Genomic DNA, 20,464 nt, shown 5'->3' on the forward strand with positions numbered 1-20,464 from the left:
AAGAGAATATTATTACACAGGCTATGGAGTTTATCCTTTTAATCCCCTGCAGCCATACCCTTATGCTCAGGTATCAAGACTTCCTCTAAGAAGATCAAGAGAATCGGAACAGGAGCTTACACAGAGAGTAAGGTACAGGGTGGGGAGGAAGAGAAGTGCCTTCAAGCAGCTGGTTCTCATATTATTAAGAGTTATTAGAGATGCCAGCTAAAGGAAATACCTCCTCAACTTAAGATGTATACACTTTGACTTTCAGCACAGCAGTCCTCTGTGAAGACCCTACTGTCACCCAGCTGAAGCACTGATATATAAGAAACCTTACATCATTTCCTAGCAACATAACTAGTACTACCAGCACAAGCAAGGCTTTAGTCCGTAGCCAGCTATGTTCTTCCTCTTATAGACTCTACCTTAACCACATAAATATCTTTCCAGAGAGTTTATTTAGTGTCCTTCAAGTTACAGGATGTTGTTCTGCTTTCGGATATGCATACAAATCTGACAAATCTGTCACTGCTGCAACAGCAGCCATACCTCTGATAAGAAATTTTGGTCTCCAATTTTCAATATATTTGCCTGGCTTCAAAATTTCTTCTGTGTTTCTCAACGACACACAAACACACACCCCTCTTCCCTCCACAATTTTAGAAAAGACCTTATAATAGTAGTTTTCCAGCATAACCTTAACCACAGAGTACTGAGAATGAGATTATGCTTATTGAAGAAACCTAATTCACAATCTAAACCTCTAACATATACTTGTGGTATGACTTTTTTCTGTGCTATTATATTCAGAGAAGGAATATTAAAAATCCTCAAACAGGAAATAAAATAAGCTGGGGGAGGGTCTTAAGATGGCATAAACTGCAAATAGCAGAACAGTAAAGGTCTTAAAACTACTTATTCTCTACAGTCTACCTTACATGATATTTGCAGCTCTTACTCTACAGCCCCTTACTCCGAAGAATAATAAAATTATTTAAAAGGGTAGGAAGAGCCAAGTTCATGAGCTATTTCATTCTGCCTTTAAAAAAAAAAAAAAAAAGAAGAGAAAATAAAACACTTCCCCAAATCTTTGCTGATCAGAGGAAGTATCCAGGTATCAATGGACTGAAGTAGTACCTTCCACAGGCCCATTATTTCAGTCAGCGGAAAGCAGTGGATCAGCCACCTGGCTTTATGCAGGTTTTTCTTGCTACAGTGAGCTATGTTCTATGATATGTCACCATGACTTGGCAGGCAGCCTATTGTGTGTCCAAGATAGGGGAGAGTGTGACAAACTATCAAAACCATCATACTGCTATGTTATACAGTCTGATGTACTGCATTAAAAAGAGGACGAAGGATCAAAGAGAAAGATCATTTGATACCCTTCTCCTCAACATTTCCTCAGCTGAGCTTGTGGAAGAGTCACAGAAAAGGAGGGGAAGCTACTTAGAAAGACTTATGTCCATCATTATTCCATGTACAGTCTCCTTTTCAACCTCCCAAAGGACCTGTTAATCTGTGATCCACTCTCCATTGTAAGCCCAAACAAGATATATGAGCAAAGGTAAAAATCTATGAAAAAATCCTGTAAGTCATTTTCCTAAAACGCCAACTTTAAACTTCTAAGCACCCAAAAAAAATACACAAATCATTTGAGAAATCTTCTCATATACTTGCCCAATACAATAACTGCAAGATGATATTCATGAACAAACAAAACTAAGATGATAATTCTAATGCCTAACACAGACTAAACTAAAAGCACTGATTTTAACAGACCCCCGTTTATTTCCTCATGAAAAAACCCTACTTTCTTCACATTTGTCAGCTTCCTGATCAATATTTAAGACAGCATAGGACAAAATATTATTGCTTAAAAGTTTCATTGCTTCTTGGTTGAGCATGCCTAAGCAAGTCTCTGAAATCACTATATTAATTTTCAGAACATTCTAACATAAAAAGTAACATCTCAGTTTTATCAGGTCTGTTATTACACTCTTTCTTCACTCCATTTATTGTTTCTTTGCCCTACAAGTGGCCATCATCATATCTTTGATAATTATAAGAACATATATTTCTAATCCAGTAAAAAGATTTACACAGGTATATACTAACTTCATATTTCTTCAAAAAGCACTCTAGTCATCATCATCATCATCTGCTTCAAAGCTTTCCAAGCACAATAGTTCTCTAGTTCCAAGCACACAGTTCTCTACAAACATGCATGCAATATTTACAGCTACATGTAAACGCCTGCTTCTATGAGCATACATTTGCATATATAAACGAGAAATAATTTTAGTACAACTCCCACCCTGCAAAAAAAAAAATAAATAAAAAAAACAGACAGAAGAGCAGACAGGATAACTTTTATAGTGTGCATCATAGATAAAACTGTCCCTCAACATATTTTAAAACCTGTTTTAAGGAGAGCACAATGAGATCAGGTTTTCTTCATTAACACGATGGATGGGACAAGTGGTTTGCTTCACAAATAAGGAAATTGTAGCCTGTCTGCTAAAAACTAGGCAACTTATGGAAACATTTCAACAGTAGATTATTTCATCAATATCAACCTGACCATTATTTCTAAGGTTGTTCAAGTCTATAGAGGCAAAAAAATAAGCTGTATTTACATGAAAAGTATATACCAATCTTGCACTTTCAAGTTGGGCGTTCCGTTCTGAAAATTTGTCTTAACATTTATTTTTATTAATCTCTCACAAACAGCTGCTTCTGCTGAACTTAATCTCATTAAAAGACCCAAGCAGATGAATGTGAGCAGGCGCCGCTCTACTTTAAGTCTAACTTGTAAAAACAGGATAGTCCACAAGCGTCCAAAAATCAAACCTGCAGCATCGTGTTCACTAGTGTGTGTGTATCAGATATGTAACTGCACCCTGTAGCTTTAATTGTATAGAGTCAAAAACATTTCTTCCTGCCTGTAGTATTCTATGCCTTCTTATTTCTTATTAATAGACCTAAGTAAGCCATCAGATTTCCTTTTTTGTGGCTAACTTAGGAAATCAACTGAAACAATGCAGGGGAAAGGTGCTCTGTGTAGACTAGCCTTTCTGAAGAGGCTGCAGTTTGCAACATGGCTCAAGTTCTGTGTACAATAAAGTAAGATGGATGGTTTCACAGGGTTCATAACTTGAACATATTAATTATACATTTTATCTGGTAACCTAAAAAGCCCTATAAAAACAGCTTCTGTCAGTCATGCTGTTTTCAAATTTAGCTGATATTTCCTGTGCTAAGTATAGACAAAATAGACAGGTAAGCTGCAGCCAGTAAATTTAGAAAGGAGTGAGAAACAGTGAGAAAGATTACCTGCTGTAATGCAGGTATATCATTGCTGTTCTTCTGGCAATACATTCCCAAGAACCCACTAACCTTTAAGGAAAGGGACAGGGAGTGAAGCATTGCTAAACAGAACTCAGCTACATAACCTTTAAAGAATCTTTAAGGAAACATGTATACATTTCACAATTTAAGAAAGAAAACAAGAACAAGAAAAAGAAAAAAAAAAAAGCAACAACACACACTAGAAGTATTGTTCCCAAAGTGGGCTTAACGGCCACTTCTCCCACTGCAACACTCACAGTACTTGAACTGCTTTGACACTTCAGCAGTTTGAGATGGACCACTGTCACATACAAGGAAGTATAAGAACATATGTAATATTAATCTCACATAATATAAGAACAGTTAATGCAGATAATCAAACCTTCATTTTAATATGCCTTGGTTGACAAAAACTGCCAAGTTAAAATTTATTCAACTCAAGACTTAGAAAAACCTTTTGTTAACACTTTTGCAGTCAAATCAACCTTTGCTACAAGGTTGATCACTGCTAAAATCAATAATATAACAAAAGACAGAAATCTGGTGCAGTCTGCTGTCAATCAGATCTCTTTTGAGCCCCTTTACGTTTCATTCATCATGCTGCACACCCTACCTCCTTACCCCGAGGGAAGGGAATTAAAAGGTCACATCTTAGCCAATAAAATATATTTAGCTATTTTGTGAGGACAAAACAGTATCTTTAATCAGTCATCCAAACAAGACAACAGACTACCCAGAAGGTTGCATGCTGCTGCACATCAATAAACATCTTGATTTAGGAACTGAAAAATATCAAGCCAATGAAGGTATGAAAGGAGAACTCGGAGACCTGTCAGAAAAATTACAAAATTAGAGCTGAGAACTGCATTCAGCAAATAGATGATACGGACATGGCAGAAATAAGTAGTGCTGGGAGCTAGGTTCAGATAGCACACTCTGAAATTTTAAGTAACAGGAATAAACCACTTTGGATACATTCTATATCTATCTGCAATTTCTTTTGGGTCTCACTACTGGTAAACACTTAAGTCAGCTTTTCTTTTCTTTGCCTCTTCAGTCTTTACAGAACTGCTTCACTGTAAGCATAATAAAAAAAAAAATTAAAAATTAATACCTGCTGATACCTACTTCAGGATTCTTTTAATCCCCAAAATTGATTTCTCCTCCATTCTTTCAGCCTCACTAATTGAAATGCTCCAGGGAACAGTCCCTATGGAACACGTGGAAATAAGAAAGAGTGCCTAAATTGTACTTCCATTGCATGTCAAAACAAACATTAGATGCTTAAGATGACAAAAATAGTACTGTGATGCTAATACACTGACTTTTGCCCTCCATGCTGCTATCAAAATACATATAGCAAATTCATCATCTTACTGAAGAACTGTAGCTGTAGAACACAGTTTTCCCACTAAAACTACTATAACCAGAATAAGACCAACTGGTATTCTATATTCCCTCAAAAAAATCCTGGCTTATGGCATTTTATCTGCTGAATGAACAGGTTTGTATGCACACAACTACACTGAAACAATATATATAACCTGATGGCAGCAAATTGCATAGTGAAATAGGAGGTACTTCAAATGCCAAACCATAAAGCTCTTTAAGACTGGAACAAGAGAATCAAGATGACATGATTACAAAAACAGCACAAAATAGCTGGCTAAGAAAGAATGATGACAGTGGCTGTGCCTGGAAAGGGCTTGAAGCCACAGAAGGGGAAGGGGTCTGGGAAGGCACTGAAGTCACAAGAAAAATACACATTTCTTGAAGGGAAAAATACAAGAGAAAGAACAAAGGAAGAAATGTTACCTGTGGCACTAATGAAAAACAAAAGCAAATTTGTGGTCAACCTTGACAGGTACCCAGCACTGAAATTCAGCTAATGTTCTGGGAAGGAAAAAAAAACCTAAAGCAAACCTCAAAGCCTACAAACCCCATAAATTTACGTGCAAGCTATGGTGAAAATATGTACACAGTGTCTTGTATAGCTAAAGACATCTCTTATGTTATGTGACTTATTTTGTTAATGCAGAATTTTAAAAACTCAGTTGTTTAAAAAATAAATTAATTATAACGGTCTTCCTCAAAAGGGAAGACGAAAAAGAAATGTAATTGCTTCCTAAAACTGGCCACTGGCCAAAAGGGACATGCAGAACTGTATATAATCACCTGACAGCCTTCCTGCTGACCAAGCCTGAACTTCTTGTACTAATAGATTTGACTCCTGCCAACATGATCTGACTCCAAGAGCAGGCTCCGAGGACCACTTACACAATGAGACATCATGGCCCATGACCACAAGTGTCAGAACTTGACCCTTACAATACATATAAAAGATCAGATCACTAAAACGTGCAAGCATATGTTCATTTCCGTTGAAGTCTACATCCTAGGTATACACGTGAATGATGTTGGAAAGAGGAAAATCTGAAGAACCTACAATTAAAAAAATTTCTTAAAACTCTACTGAGTGGGGAGTATCCCTGTGCTTTCTGTAGGAGTTACTCTTTCCACAACTGTGTAATTCTTGGCACTTGGTAAGAAGTATCCACCATGGTGCTTGACTGTTCCTCATAAGGGCCGATTATGCTCCTACAGCCATTTAAAGTATGAAATAATCACCTACACACCTATGTTTTCTGTTCATCTTTTACAGTAGAGAAACATTAGTTTACAATAAAAAACACATCTAGCAAAGGATAATTAACTTATTACGCTTAAAGTAATTTTAGCCACTCAATTTGCCCCCCTAGTCCCATGTGCAGAGGGCCAACTACCAGCAGTGACTCCAGCACCAGTTTCAAGCATGAGATTTATGCTGGCACTCTTATTAGAGCTGAGGTAATTTAGGAGGAATGTCAGCACAAATTTACTTTTCAAACTTTATTACTCTGCTTTAAGAAGAGAAAGAATGCCTGCTATTGTAATATTTTAAATATTTACAAAATCTTTGGTATCTGGTTTTAGTCCTGCAACATTAAAATCAAAACTCTAACATCACCTCACAACATGTTTCTTTTATAAGAAAATAGAAAACAAGAATTAGAAAAATCCTATTTAGTGAGAATGAAGTTTTTAATGAGAAACGTGATCACTCGTCACTACGGATAAAACTCAAGGCTACTGTTGAATTAAAAGAATCTGCATGTGGACCACTCTGCAAGCTACGAGCTTGTGAATTTGGCTCCCATTGGTATCTGAGCCATTCAAACCCACTTCCCTTTGAATGTGCAGGTTCCTACCATGGAGAGTCAAAAGGGGATGAACATCTTAAGCTAATGAGAACTACACCAGCTGCATAACTTTAATCCTTAACCAGAGGCCACATTCTCACCCTCCTGTCTGCAGATTGAATTTCCTTATCTTCTTTAGATAGAGAACAATGTAACCTACTTTTAAATAATCTTCATTTTTCTTTAAAAAGTAGGATGATGGAAACTGTCTTGGTGGCCATCGGGTAGCGACCTTTTCTCATAGCACTGTGACTTTTCAAAAAAATCACTTCTCTACCATCAAGGCCTTCCAAATCCATCTCTAACAGACATGTATTACACAAACCCAGGACAGAAATGCAGAAGCTGAGCAGAATAAAGCAGCAAAAGAGAACCACGTGGGGAAGTAAAGAGGCAATGTACTCTTTGGTTTTGCAAATAGCAGGCAACAGAAAAACCACTGGGTTTCCCATGATACTTTTCTTATTAACCCAAATGCCTTTTTGAACACAGTAGTCCAAATCTGTAATAGCAGCATTAAGGACGAAAACAAAAGCCCATCCTGTGCAGTCAAAAAAGGAATTCCAACAGAGTGAACAAAATGCAGAAACAACAATTTATTCACCCTGTCCCCTCCTGCTCTGCCTAATGCCTGCCTTTAGGAAGGCACTGTACTCAGGTGGTGGTGCCAGTCAGCCCTTGATCTCAGACAAGGCTCCCAAGACGATGCCATTTTGAGGTAGACAACTGTCCACTGGCAACAAGCATGAGAGCATCAACTCATTTTAAGCTGTGCAAAATGAGGCTACCATATGGCAACATCTTTCAGTCACTACAAAACTTGCTTCCAAACTGAAACAGCTACTGAGAGGTGAAAAGCTCCATATCACATTTCTAATCCCTCCTCTCTGCATTATATTTTTTTCATTTTATAATGATTCATATGTTTTCCTGGTCTTATGAAACTTGCTCCCTTGAAAATGTTTCCCAAATCACTTTATTTTGACTTTCGTGTAGCAAGGATTTTTACAATGCATGTGAGAAATATTCTGTTGCTCATTATCTATTTGATAAAACACAATTCTTAAGGAAAAAGGTCAGATAAAAATTGGTATAATGTGGAGCTCTAGTGGTAGTGGGGAAGTAAAGCAGTGCCTAACATCGACAATAAAAGAGTAGATATTGACTTCTAGTAGGAAAACAGTAAGTGAAAACATCATAACAGATGGATTTAAACCAGAAAGAAGGAGAAGTGGAAGAGCTAAGCATCTAATTCAACAACATTTCTGGCTCACAGAATACATCTCTGCAAACAACATGATGAGTAACCCTCATTTTCAGTGCACAAGCTTGAATCTTGTAATTTATTGCAGTTAAACAACAGAAAAAATAAGGTCAACACAGTTTGCTTATGTTAGCCTTAAAGGGAAAAAAATATATATAGTACGGCAGGAAACCAATGTTCCTCACCAAAACTAGCTGGGAGTAGAGTAATTCTATGCACCCTTTTAAAACACACCAAGTCATATATATTGTCCTTTTCATGATAGCCATGGCAACTCCTATACCAGCCAGTAAATACTCTATTCTCAGCTGTATCATGAGCAAAACATTGTACCAACCACTGCAAACAGTTTTAATACTGAGATTCAGTAGTCCTTTCAGACTGATGAGTTTGGCAGGAATTAAATCCTAAACTTGAAGAGCTCCTTCGTTATATGCACAGTACTATCTCACATCCTTCTGGCAAGCATAATCAGCTTAAGTCCTGCTGACAGTTGATATTCCACCTGTAAAGGAGATTGTTTTTCATACAGAGTGACAGGATATTTAAAGCATACTCTTCATCTAGTGTTCTTCATCACACAGGGGATGCTGGCATTCCTACATCACCCTGTGAAACACTGGCATTATCTTCCTAATTTTTAAGCTGCTAGTTGAACTTTGGTATATATTAGAAGAAGTTTATAAATCTAAAACAACATTGACGGTTATCAGTCTATCAAAAAGGAGCACGAAAAACACAGGAAACATTACAGTGTGAATGTATGAACACTTGACGGCTGTATTAGGAGGGCCCATTTCCAAAGTCAAGCAACATCTCTGGTTGCATAAACACACACAGTTCTAAACACTCAGTAAGAAACCTGCAATTCCTTCCTAAGGAAACTGCTTTCAACCAAGACTACAGAAAAATGAGACTGAAAAAGCTCTTATATATATTACTGTTAACTTGCAACAGACTCTTCATCTACTTCAATCCATGTTATAAATTGTTTAATATTTTTCCTAGGGGCTTTTGTTCTACTTCCCAAGTTGAGCACACAATGCCTTGATTCAGTACTACCCCATTTAAGACAAAATATAGTTCAACTCGCTAAAGTAGATCAATAACTTCTTCATAAGTTTTATTGTTTGGCAACATCCAGCCTAACTGGGTTTTTTTAAGTAGCATTAATTTCAATCCAGTGCCACGGTGCAAAAAAATTATTCTGGGCTTTACAGCTTTTCCACCCAAGGAACTGCTGGTGATTGAAGAGGCATTCCCTGGATCTGACTTACATGTATTCGAAAAACCTGGGACATCAAATACCCCAGAGTTACAAGCCTGAGAGACATTTCCAAGCTGTGCCTGTTACCTGGTGGGCAGTTGCACTCTGGAGCCGCTTCTCTAGCTACTCGTATTTTTGCCAAGTGCTCGTAGGATTTCTGTGGGCGAGAGAAGCAACATGAGGGCACTCGGCGAGCAAGCTCCGCCACAACCAGCGCTCCCGACCGCGGCCGCAAACTGGGATGTACCGCTATTCCATAGGCTATGCAGCCAACGATGGCTTCTCCGCTTGGACTCGGCCTAAGGTGTCTCACTGACTTCACCACCCCGACAACAACAAAACCAAGCCCGACACCTCCGACTCTCTCCCACCGCCGCCGTAAGTGGCCCCCGCCTTTTCGCCTTCTCGACACACGCGCGGTCCAAAATCGCGGGGACGGCAGCAAGTTACAGATGAGCAAAGCGCCGGTGTCGTACGCAGGGGTCCCCCGCGACACCCCATCCTGCCCGTTCCAGCAGCCCGGAGCGCCCCCCGGCCCGCCTCTCCCCCAGCCCCGCCGCCCCCAGGGGATGCGGGCTCACTTTCGCCGCTTTCCCCGCCATCTCCCGCCCGAGCAGCTCTGTCCGGCCTCCCGCCGCCCCGCACACAGCATCTCCCATCCCCGACACACGCACACCGCCCGAGAGCGGCCACCCCCGTCCCGCACACCTGGGCGAGAAGTCGCTCCACTTTCTCCTGCATCATCGCGTTCAGCTGCTCCAGGGAAAAGCCAGGCAGCGGCGGGAGCGGGGCGGCGGCAGAGAAGCTCCCTCGGGCACCTTCGATGGCCGCGACCCTGGCCTGGAGGTCGCTGGTCCGCACCCCCAGGTAGACGCAGGAGGCCGCGGCCAGCGCCGAGAGGAGCGCGGCCAGCGCCGAGCCGAGCGGCCCGGCCCGCCGCGGGCAGCGCTCCCCGCCGCAGCCAGGCTTCCCCAGGCCGGGCTTCCCGCTGCCGCCGGGCTTCCCGCTGCCATCCCGTCCTGCGGCTCCTCGGCTCTTCCCCAGCGTGCTCGCACACCCTTCAGCTGCGGCAGCTTTGATTTCCTTCCCTCCGCCCCCCATAGAGGCAATTAGTTTACAAACAACGGCAACAAAAATAATGGCAAAAAAGTACGAGAAAATAAATAACAAAAAAAAATTATATAAAAAAATGCGGTAAGTAGAAGAGCCCGCGAGGGGCTCACACACTTTCAAGGCTGAGAGGCAGCGCGCACCGCAGTCCGCACCGCACCCCGCCCGGCAGCGGGTCGCGACTCACCCCCGCAGCGGGGGCGGCGGCGGGGAGGGGGGGAGGTGGCGAGGAGCCAAAAGCCGGCAGCAGGGCTGGGTGCGGGGTGAGCCCCCGCGGCTTCCACCAGCCCTCCGGAGGAGCAGCGTGCTCTGCTAGCGGTTTGCCACTTGTCAGAGAGGTTTTCAGGCGCGGGGCGGGAATCGCCCCCCCTCCGCCTCCCGCTCTCCTCCCCGCCGCCGGCGGACTTGTTGCTGCCCCTCCACCTGCCTGCCGGCGCCCAGCAGCCGCGCCGCGCCAGGCGGGGAAGCCCGCAGGCGGCCCGCGCTGGCCCGCTGTCAGCCGCGGAACCGCCCCCACCCTCCGGCCCACCTCCCGCCCTCATCGGCATAATTTATTCACCTAGGCACGGGGTCGGCCTGGGCAGCGCGGGGGACTCGCCCTGCCTAATGTGCGTGCGGAGCGCGGAGCACCAGGATCAGAGATGTGGAGAGCGGGGAGCTCCGAGACTCCAGGGGAGGGAGGGGGTGCCCATGGCGGGCGACACCAGGGAAGGGGCTCCAAGGGGCGGCCGGCCCCGCCGGGGAAAGCTCTGGAACATCGGGCTAATTTACGGCGGTTTATGGACGGGCTGTCAATGCCCACGGTGCGGGCATAAAACACGGGAGCGCCCTGTCGTCCCGTTCTTTTTTTAGAGCGCGGAGGATAAACGTGTGTAACTCAGCAGCCCGGCTCCCGGCGAGCGCGCGGGCAGCCGATGCAACGGCTCGCTTCCAAGGGAGCAGCATGCACTAACTCCCCATTGTATGGAGAAGGTTTAATTTTAGCCAGTTTTCTTTCTGCTTGTTTGTTTACCCAGTTGCTTCTTCACTCTTCCATGCATACTGGCCAGTTTTCATTGTTTCTGGTTTGGTTGAATAGAAAGGAACCACTAACATCCAGGGAACTGCACACATAGCCTGATGGGAAGCTTGTTGGTTTCTGGTCCTTCCCCGTCTGCCTCTTCCAAACGCTGGATTGACCTGCTGTAGTTTGGTTCTCATCTTGGAATTACCATAGTGCATCTCCTACGTAGCACTTTTGTGTGACGTCTCTTGTGCTCAGTACACTTTGCAAACCAGGGAAACCTCTCAAAGCAGGACCAGACATCAAAGAAACATGTAGTTCACCCTAGTTGGCATCGTGTGAATACTGACTACTTACAGGATATAGATTCACGGGATGAAAAAGAGGCTTGTCCAACTATGGTACTTCTCAAACAAGACTAAAAGTATTGGTTTGTACTATGAATCAAGTTTCCTTATGGAGTCACATTTGTGCAGTTTTATTACCTATTGTTTCCCAAGTGTTCAAGCAGTCACAAATACCATGAAGATGTGGATCCAAAAAGCTTTGTGGGTTTCATTATGCTTACTTGAACTTTGAATAGAGTGTACCAGAAGTTCACAGCTAGTTATTTACTCTTCATAATTTTTCTCTTCTTTCTGAACAAAAAGTTTTGTGTACTCTAATCGGGGAGAAGAAATGGTGATTACATAGCCCTGGGTGATAGTTTCTTCACAATAAACAGTTAATAGTTGCAATGAACAGTTTGCAAACAAATTCCCCCAAGCAGCACATACCTTATGATCAGGACTTGTGAATAACAAACTGTGCTTTTCAGAACAAGGACTCGCTCACAGACTATCTGTTGGCAATTAGAAGATGAAATAATATTTGGAATTAATAAACTGACAGAAGAAAACAAATACTACCCACATGCTCTTATTTGGCGTGTAGCATGGGCTCCCCAAGTATGGTATGAGCAGTGCCCAGGCTGCCTCGCAGTGGCTGGCGGCCCGCAAGGCGCTGGAAGCCATCGGCGCCAGCTCCAGCACTTCACATTACCCCCTGCTGTTAGTAGCCAGCACCATTACTCAGCCCTGCTCGAGGTGACATCCAGCAAAGTAACACTGCAAACCCTCAGATATGATTGTCATTTTATATTGGGGGTTAGTGAGGCGCCACTGGGGGCAGGATGGCTGCCCACACCCCGCTGCTGCTGCCTGCGTGGTATGCAAGTGGGTGCTGCCCCATCTAGGCCAGGGTGAAATTTCCTCCCGAGATCAGCTCTTGTTATTTCAGGGCAGGTACGGACATCCGCTGGCTGCTTTAGTGCCCCATATGGGGCCCAGAAAACCATAGGTCAGTGTGACCTGGCTCAGTGTTTTGCTTGGCCAAATGATGCAGTCTTTCTGCCCAAGCATCTTTCTGTCCCAGCATCATGCCGTTTGTTTTGGACAAGGCATATTCTACATCAGAAATTAAATAGCCTGAGACAGAAAGTCCCTTCTTACATTAGATTTACATGTACTTGACATCATAAAGATTGCCAAAGGAGCCAGATCACCATGTTTCTGTGGGACACAATGCAAAGTTGTTATCCTAGTGGATAACAAATCTCATGCTAGATGTTTCTTATTCTGAAAAGGTATGATAAGAAACCTTTTTTTTTCCTGTTCAGGACAAACCAGGAAAGCGCAACTTTAAAATATCCAAGAAATTTCATGGGTTTTTTCACAATGGGTAGCTATACCTCTACACACTTGGGAGAAATGTTAGCCCTGCCTGGTCTCACCTCTGAAAAAGACGAGGTTCATTCTTGTGTATGCGCATGTCTGCTCACACATATCCTCAGACAAAGAGAAACATGATGAAGGAGAGTGAGAGGAAAAAGAGCAGTGCCAAGTCTTCCTCCTTGCTCCAGCTTACAGTTACATTTTTCTTTTTTGCTAAAGCTTGGTTCTGGGAAAGATGTGAGATAAAAGTTTATTAAAATGCTTAGAAATTATTTGATAGTGACAGAATTTGAGAACAAATTATTTCCAGTAGCTTTTTTCCTAATGTGTTTTCACACAGAAACAGATAACAGAATGTCTTTGAAAATGCAAATCAGTAATGTGCTCTTCTTACAGAAAAAATGTGGTGATTTTCCTGATGGAGGCATTATTTATCCACTTCACAGCAAGGTTGGTCCAGAGTAGACTAGACTGGACTGTGGAATCTGAGCAGCAAGCTGAATTATGCACAGTCTGATTAAATCTAGCACAGGAGTTGTTTGTGTAGGTGAAGAACATAACACAGCTGTTTTACCTGTTATAAAAATCTCCGGTCACGTCTGCTCGAATAGAGAGCATTAAGCAGCTGTACCCTCCTGTGCTCTGTTACTTGATACCATCAAGTGGACAACCAGCAGCTATGCAGTATGCTTGTCCCATAAACACAATAAACCGGATAAAAAAATTGTTAAGACACAGCATTGCTGCTTTTGCCAGCTTTCCACAAGCGGGAGGCAGAGCGAATCCAGGACATGCATATGTTCAGTGCCAGTGAGCCTGCTTCTTATTTTGCAGCCATGATGATGCCAGAGTCAAGAAGGCATCTACTTAGGATCATAACTAAGATTAAAACCAGATTGCTGTAGCACTTTGGAGAATGTTATCCATGCAATGAAAGAACTGGGTTTCTTCTTTTTTTTTTCCCTCTCTCTCTTAAAAAAACCCACTATTTTTTACCTTTTTTATTGGTGAAGATTTATAGGTTTTGAATTAGAGAGGGTAACTTGGTCTAAGGAGTTAAACTCCTACTCCAGGAGTAAACCAGATGGCAGTTCATATGGGTAAGCAGTAATTTAACTGCTTGCAGTCAGGAACTGTATCTCAGATGTTGCTGGTCACATTTAGGATGATATACCATGCAAGTTCATGTTACAAAACACTTAAAATGCTTAAAAAGCCTATTTTGTATCTAATACCCAGAATATAGCAGCTTGAAATAAGAACTGTACACCAGGTGTTTTGAACTGGCCATTAACACGTACAGGTAGAGTATATGAAATGGCACATCTGCAGCACTCCAACTCCAATAGTTGCAAAAGGAGGAGAATTTTAAGTAAGGTCTGCTGAAGTGCTCATGCACACAGACCTGAGGCGGCCACGCTTCCCACCAGGAGGGGAGTGCTCTCACTTCAAATCTCTAAAGGCCACATTTCAGCAGATCTTGTGCATGACCAGCCAAAGGTATTGACACAAGACGCTACTGTTTGCATTTCATAGGTCTGTGTTTGAGGATGTGGATGGTGTTTGCAGATAACAATTTTCCACCAGACAGAACTAGTGTCTGGAGTTCTTTCCATATTTTTATGTCTACAGCATGCTATATTCTGGCTGACCAATCCACAGTCGACTACTGGATTTCTTTACCAGACACAACATAAACTTGTGATTAAAATTATGCAATGAAAAATAAGCACTCATCTCCTGAAACAATGAGCCATGTTCAGTTTGTGATCTATTTTGCATGTATGCTCAGGAAAGACAGAAGACAGAGAATAAATACAAGTAGGGATTGGAGTCTGGCACTTAGTGTTAGAACTGAGGTGACACGCACAAAGATAAATGCTTGAATGGTTAATAATGGTTATGGAAACCGTTCTTTTGCAAAGGTTCCCGCTTTCAAACAGAGCTTATATATTATTCATTATATGCGGACTTGAATTGCATCTGCATTCTACTTCTTCCTTCATTCATCTCTCTCCTACTCAATTCGACCTTTGAATTAGAGTGCATCTTGCACCCTAAATGAGATTTTACTCAGATTTTATATACTTATACCGGTAAAATGCAAGGTAGAAGCGGAATCCAGCACTTCTGTAACTTGCCTCACTTCTCAGCTCTCTGGCAGGTTAGGTAGTATGATATTTCTCACTGAGCTGCTCATAATATTTGCCAAGATAGCACAGAATCACCAGAAAAACAACTTACTTCACTGTTTTGGGAAGAAAGTTGGAAAAGCCTTTCACTTTTAAATACCCAAATTGATTGCCTTCTGTCACTTTAAATTTAATATAAGCACATTACAGTATACATGATGCAGTACATTAATATACTTAGCAGATGGATAACACTTGCTTGTGATTTAATACTTAGATATACTCATTTCACATCTACTGTACAAACACTTCATATATTTGAATTTTAAGTCCGACTTATCTTCAGACTAGAGGTAATTGAGTCACATGAGCATAGGATTTAGTTTATTAGTTCCATAACCTTACTGGTATTTTGGCAAACGTGATATTAAAAATAAAAAGATAAAAAAACCCTTTGCATCTGGATTTTAACATATTTCACAGGATTTCCTTTTTCAACATGATGAAACCAGGTCTGCTAGACCTACAGACTGAGTCACCACAAAGTTCGGACCCTGTATGTCATTCTTTACTAAAATTCACGAGTATTTTTCATGCGAATGTATTACAAAACACGTCATAACAAATAAACCAACTACCTTACCTTTTTCATAGCTTCAAATACTTGCTTTAAAATGCAGCTGATGCTTGGGAAGCTCTGTCAAGAATTTCACTGAATGGAGAGCAGTCATCAGAAATAGGACACGGAGACCAGACTTGAGAACTTCAGACTGAAAGAAAAAAGATATCCTTGCCCTGGCTCCAGGCCAATTAATATCCCTTGGTTCCCTGGTTTGTTTATTTGTATATGAATGAACACCAGTGGAATTCATGGGTCGTGGTGAAAGTCTGGGAGGACAAAGTTTGGACTAAGAGTTTTTGAGTCTGCAAAGTCCTATATTAACATGTAACTTCACTCATGTGTGTAGTCTGATCCAAATCAATAGGATTAGTCATGGAAGTAAACTTTAACGTGTGCTGGAGTATTTGAAGGATATAAAAATGCCAACATGAAAGTCAAGATGTAGGATCCAGCACAAAAATCTAATTATACAGCAGGAAAATTTCCTTCATCTTGTTAATTCCATATTTCTTGTAGCAGAAGCAGTTATTTTCAAGTGATTATATTTCTCAGAGAAATTATTACAATACAGAGTGTACTGCTGAGAGATCTCAATGGAAATCGCCTCTGAAAAAGGCAGCAGTAACTCTGAGGACATTTTTCTGCCTCAACACAAGTTACTAGAAATGTAAAGGTCCTACAGGACAGTGCAGGACATTGGCAATCATAGGATCATTATAATGCAGATAAACTAATATTTCTATAAGCACTGCCAATGATTTACATACTTAAGAGGCTGAAGCTTCTGAAATCTACAGACACTGTCGGTCAAAAATGGACAACATTATTGTGGAACAAAGAATTAGGAATCAGAAAAGGCAGAAGACAGAAGGAGGAAGGTTTGATTACCAGATTAAAAGAAAGGAGACTGAAAGCAAGCAGAAGAAAAATCTCTGGATTATAAAAAAGGGAGTTAGTTGCCTCAGGAGTTCTTCCCTTGGTTCAGTGGGCGGTGTCCTCCTAGTGACTCAAAACCAGATTAAGTCTGGTGATTTTTTTCCCCACTTTGGAATTAGTATATTCCAAGTAATTTATCTGGAATAAAATTTCTTCTAATATGCACTGCATATGTGAGTATCGGTGCCTCATTTTACACTGTCATCCACAGTTCTGCTCAAGGCCATGTCCTTCTCTCTGTTTAACCAAATTACTATGATCCTATCAAATGGAAATCTTTATCAGGATGTCCAGTTACCTTCAGTTACCTTCAGCTTCCCTTCTTGATGCTATTAGTGATTGTTTGGTCCACTTGATGTTTCTATTTTATGCTGCTAGGCCTGAAGAAGGCAGTGGTGGGCTCAGGAGATTTGTCTTTTCCAATCAGTTGTTGAACCTCTCATTATTTGAGTTAGATCCAGGAACAGATGTCTACATGCTCATTACTACCTTCCCAGTCAGTCACATCACAGGAAAAAAGTGTCCCGTCATTCAGCAAATTGCAAAAAAAGTCAGTTATCCAAATGCTCTGTCATAACTCTCAAAGCTATTGTATCTTGAAAGGGAAGTCTGAAAACTAATTTTAATTTCAGATTTGTTTTCCTGTGTCACAGAATTCAATGAGATGTTGATATAAACTAAGTGTATGTTTTTTAATAAAAGATTATTTATCTCAGACAAATTTATGCTAGTCTTCTGAGGACAAACAGAATTCAGCCACTGCTAAAGATAGATTCTGGAGAAAATACAAAAATTCAAACAGGGAAAATGTGGATCAACAGAAATCACAGTTTTGTTACTTCTTGTATTTTCTTCTGAGTTAATCCCTAATTTGACTAACTCTATCAATGTTGGTCCCCTCCACAGTTATTCAAGTCCATTATCAAAATGCTATGCCATTAGCAGCTGAAGATTTTAATTCCCTTCTGAAGAACCAAACCAAAGTTTTCTGGGAAATTGTTACTTGTCATGCAAATTTTCCAATGAAAAATCTTTCCTTCCTGATCATGCTCAGATTCAATGCCCAACTGCATCACACCCAAGGTATGGGGGCAAAAACCAGCACAAAACCCATGCCAAAAACCAACCATCAAACAGAAAACCTTTCTCTTAAAGGCTTATCTACATCTGCAAAACAAATGTTTAGATTCTCTGGATCAGAACGAAGTACATTTTAAGCTGCCTGTAAGTACATGACAAAACCTACACAACGGGGTTACTATAAGGTGCAAAAGAAGTGTGTATTATGGATTTCACTTATTTTTCAGATTTTTTTGAGGGGACATCCTGGTTTTCTCAAACCTTTTATTCCCACGTTTTATCTTTCAGCTGTCACTTTCCCTCTCTTTGCAAAATGGGCTTCAATCTGCCACTCTGCAGAGTGGGAGCACATGTAGATGTCTGCAGGCTTTTCAGAGCTCCTGGCTTTTTCACTCTCTGGGTTTCTTGTTCTCTCTACAGAGAGAAAGGGGGGAAAAAAGCTCAATTCCTTAAGGCTGCACACTTGTAAAAGCTTTGAAAGGGTGGTTTTTAGGGAAAGGGATGGTCAACCATTGAGGCTGGTTCCAAAAGTCAGTGTTAAAGGTCTCTTTCACATTTCTTTTCATCTATGAACAGCACTGTAATCTCTTCCATGTGAAATTATCAGGGAAGAAAAATGGATTAAGATACGTGCAATATCTGGACAAAAATTAGGTTGTCATTATGAAAATTATGGATCTAAGGTGTCTGAGCACAGACTCAGAGAGTTGCAGAACTAAAAATTAAGCTGGTGGTCAAAAAAGTGTCTGAAACCTGATCATGAACATTTAGGACATTCTTCCTTGCCATGAGTAGAGAGATAAGGAAACCAGTCAGGAGACATTATCAGCTAAAGAATCCATAGATCTCCTGTAGATTTCACAAGTATTCATGTGAATAAGCATAATAAAATAGCCCGGCTGCTTGGGATTACAGGTCCCAGCCTTGTGTCTGCATCATCTCAGCTCTGTCAGGCCGCCAGCTGCCAGAGACTTTACTGAAACCTTCAGGGACTCAGATTCTTTAAATTACTGTCATAGACTTATTGTAGCTGTCATATTCTTTACACTACTTGTATTATTTTTATGCCAAAGGTAAAGCCAAGTTGTTTTGTCTTCCCTACTTTCTGTGCCTGTAAGAAAATTTAAGTCTTTGATGATAATGCTGGCTATGGAGATCAAACCCAGTGAGTAGTGACATAAGGGAGAAAGGGACTACCAGGTAACCTCTTAATTTACCATCCTTAGTATTAGTCATGCTCCTTAGTCCTGGATCTCTTCTGCAGAGCTTCCACTTTCCACAGCCCCGCTATGCTTCTTCCTCACCCAGAGCCCTCCACATGTACGCTTTCCAGAAAATTGCGCTGCTGCATTATAGATGTCTGCTTAGACATCAAAACAAAGTTTCCTGATCCTTAACTTTCCAAGATTGCACTGTCAAAAACAGTCAACTGCAAGTCACATGTGCATTAAATGCTCTCTCTGTCTCAGTCTCTAGGGGAGTTGTGAGAGACACTGTCTTTATAGGTGAGCAGGAATATATTGGCAACCAGTCATATGAGATCGACAGCAAATGTGTATAATGGTGAGGGCTGATAAAGGAGAAAGCTGGAGGAGAAAGGTAACCTCACATTAACACTGCAGAAAGCAACAATGCGGGAAATATGAATAAAGGGAATTTACTATGGCCTTTTATAGTTGAGGACAATGCTCCTAAATGCTCTTTCTTGAGGAAGCAGAAGTAGGACTGAGAGAAGAGAATGGACATGCTTTGATGGTGGGATGGTAGCACTATGGAAGAAAAAGCAGAAGGGCATAAAAGATCTGTAATGTTGACACAAAAGATATTTATATATACAGGGACTGGGAGGAGATACAGGAACTTTAAAGCTATGTTTTACCAGCTAGCTGGAGGGCAGGATGAGGACATCTTCTCTGGGCTCGACAGATCTCAAGATGAAGAAGGTGCCTCTTGCATGCGGAGAGACTGCCCTGTCTTGTATCAAGAAAGTGTTATATGGACTTAAGGAAGAGTGTCTTCCAGCTGTGAGATTTGTTCTGGGTTGGTTGAAATCTCTGAAAACATGTCTTTCTGATGTTTCTGGTTAACGACAGCTCAAGTCTAAAATTAAAACAGTCCTTGTGTTAGAGGACAGAAACAACCCCCAGGGGCCTTTGGGAGCAGCATTCCCCCAGTGGGCTTTGGGAGCAGCACTCCCCCAGTGGGGCAGGAAAGGGAATGTTTTTCATCACTGCAGCTAAAGTATTTTCTGCTTGATGTGGAACGCCAGGTGGGTGACCAGAGTTGCAAAGCACAGAAAGGCTCTCTAGAGAGGGATCTATTCTTTTGGGGGTTTGCTCTCCTGGATGAAACAGAGAGGAAAAAAAGGTTTGGGGAGAAGTCCTCTCTCAGGGTGCTTACTCGTATGTCTGCTTTTTGACACATACCTACCCAACACCGGTGTTCCAGTGGTTTTTGCCTGACATCATATTTAGATAAACTATCCTCCTGAAACAGCAGGATGATTTGTGTATAATTTTTCATTTTTATTGAATGTAGACTTCTACTCATTTAAGAAATCTTGGACTCTTAGTTTTCTGTTTCATCTTGCTCTTGAGGATAGTTTGGTTTTGCTGTATTTTTCTGTACTTGTCTGTCCTCTGTGATATTGTAAGTACTTGAGACTTATTAAATATAAAAGCTCTTTGATATCAGCTGGAGCACAGCTGAGGATTAAGCCTGCCCCTCAATGCTCTCTCTGCCTGCTGCTGTCATGTGTAAATC

The 20,464-nt window shown here is 41.4% G+C and overlaps 1 protein-coding gene across 2 annotated transcripts in view; it reads right to left on the reverse strand.

The window, feature by feature from the left end:
- Positions 1 to 10,295, reverse strand: part of COL25A1 (collagen type XXV alpha 1 chain) — a 316,696-nt gene extending 306,401 nt beyond the window's left edge. For both annotated transcript variants that reach the window (XM_027736368.2, XM_039379895.1), the window contains exons 1-2: positions 9,815 to 10,295; positions 9,194 to 9,263 (exon numbers count right to left, since the gene is read on the reverse strand). In XM_027736368.2, the coding sequence (XP_027592169.1) occupies positions 9,194 to 9,263; positions 9,815 to 10,207 (463 nt within the window). In that variant the 5' untranslated portion in view covers positions 10,208 to 10,295. The remainder of the gene's footprint in view (positions 1 to 9,193; positions 9,264 to 9,814) is intronic.
- Positions 10,296 to 20,464: the final 10,169 nt, after the last annotated feature.

Source organism: Pipra filicauda, unplaced genomic scaffold, assembly GCF_003945595.2.
Source record: "Pipra filicauda isolate LSUMZ 115617 unplaced genomic scaffold, ASM394559v2 scaffold17_size4572894_pilon, whole genome shotgun sequence".
Classification (NCBI taxonomy): domain Eukaryota; kingdom Metazoa; phylum Chordata; class Aves; order Passeriformes; family Pipridae; genus Pipra; species Pipra filicauda.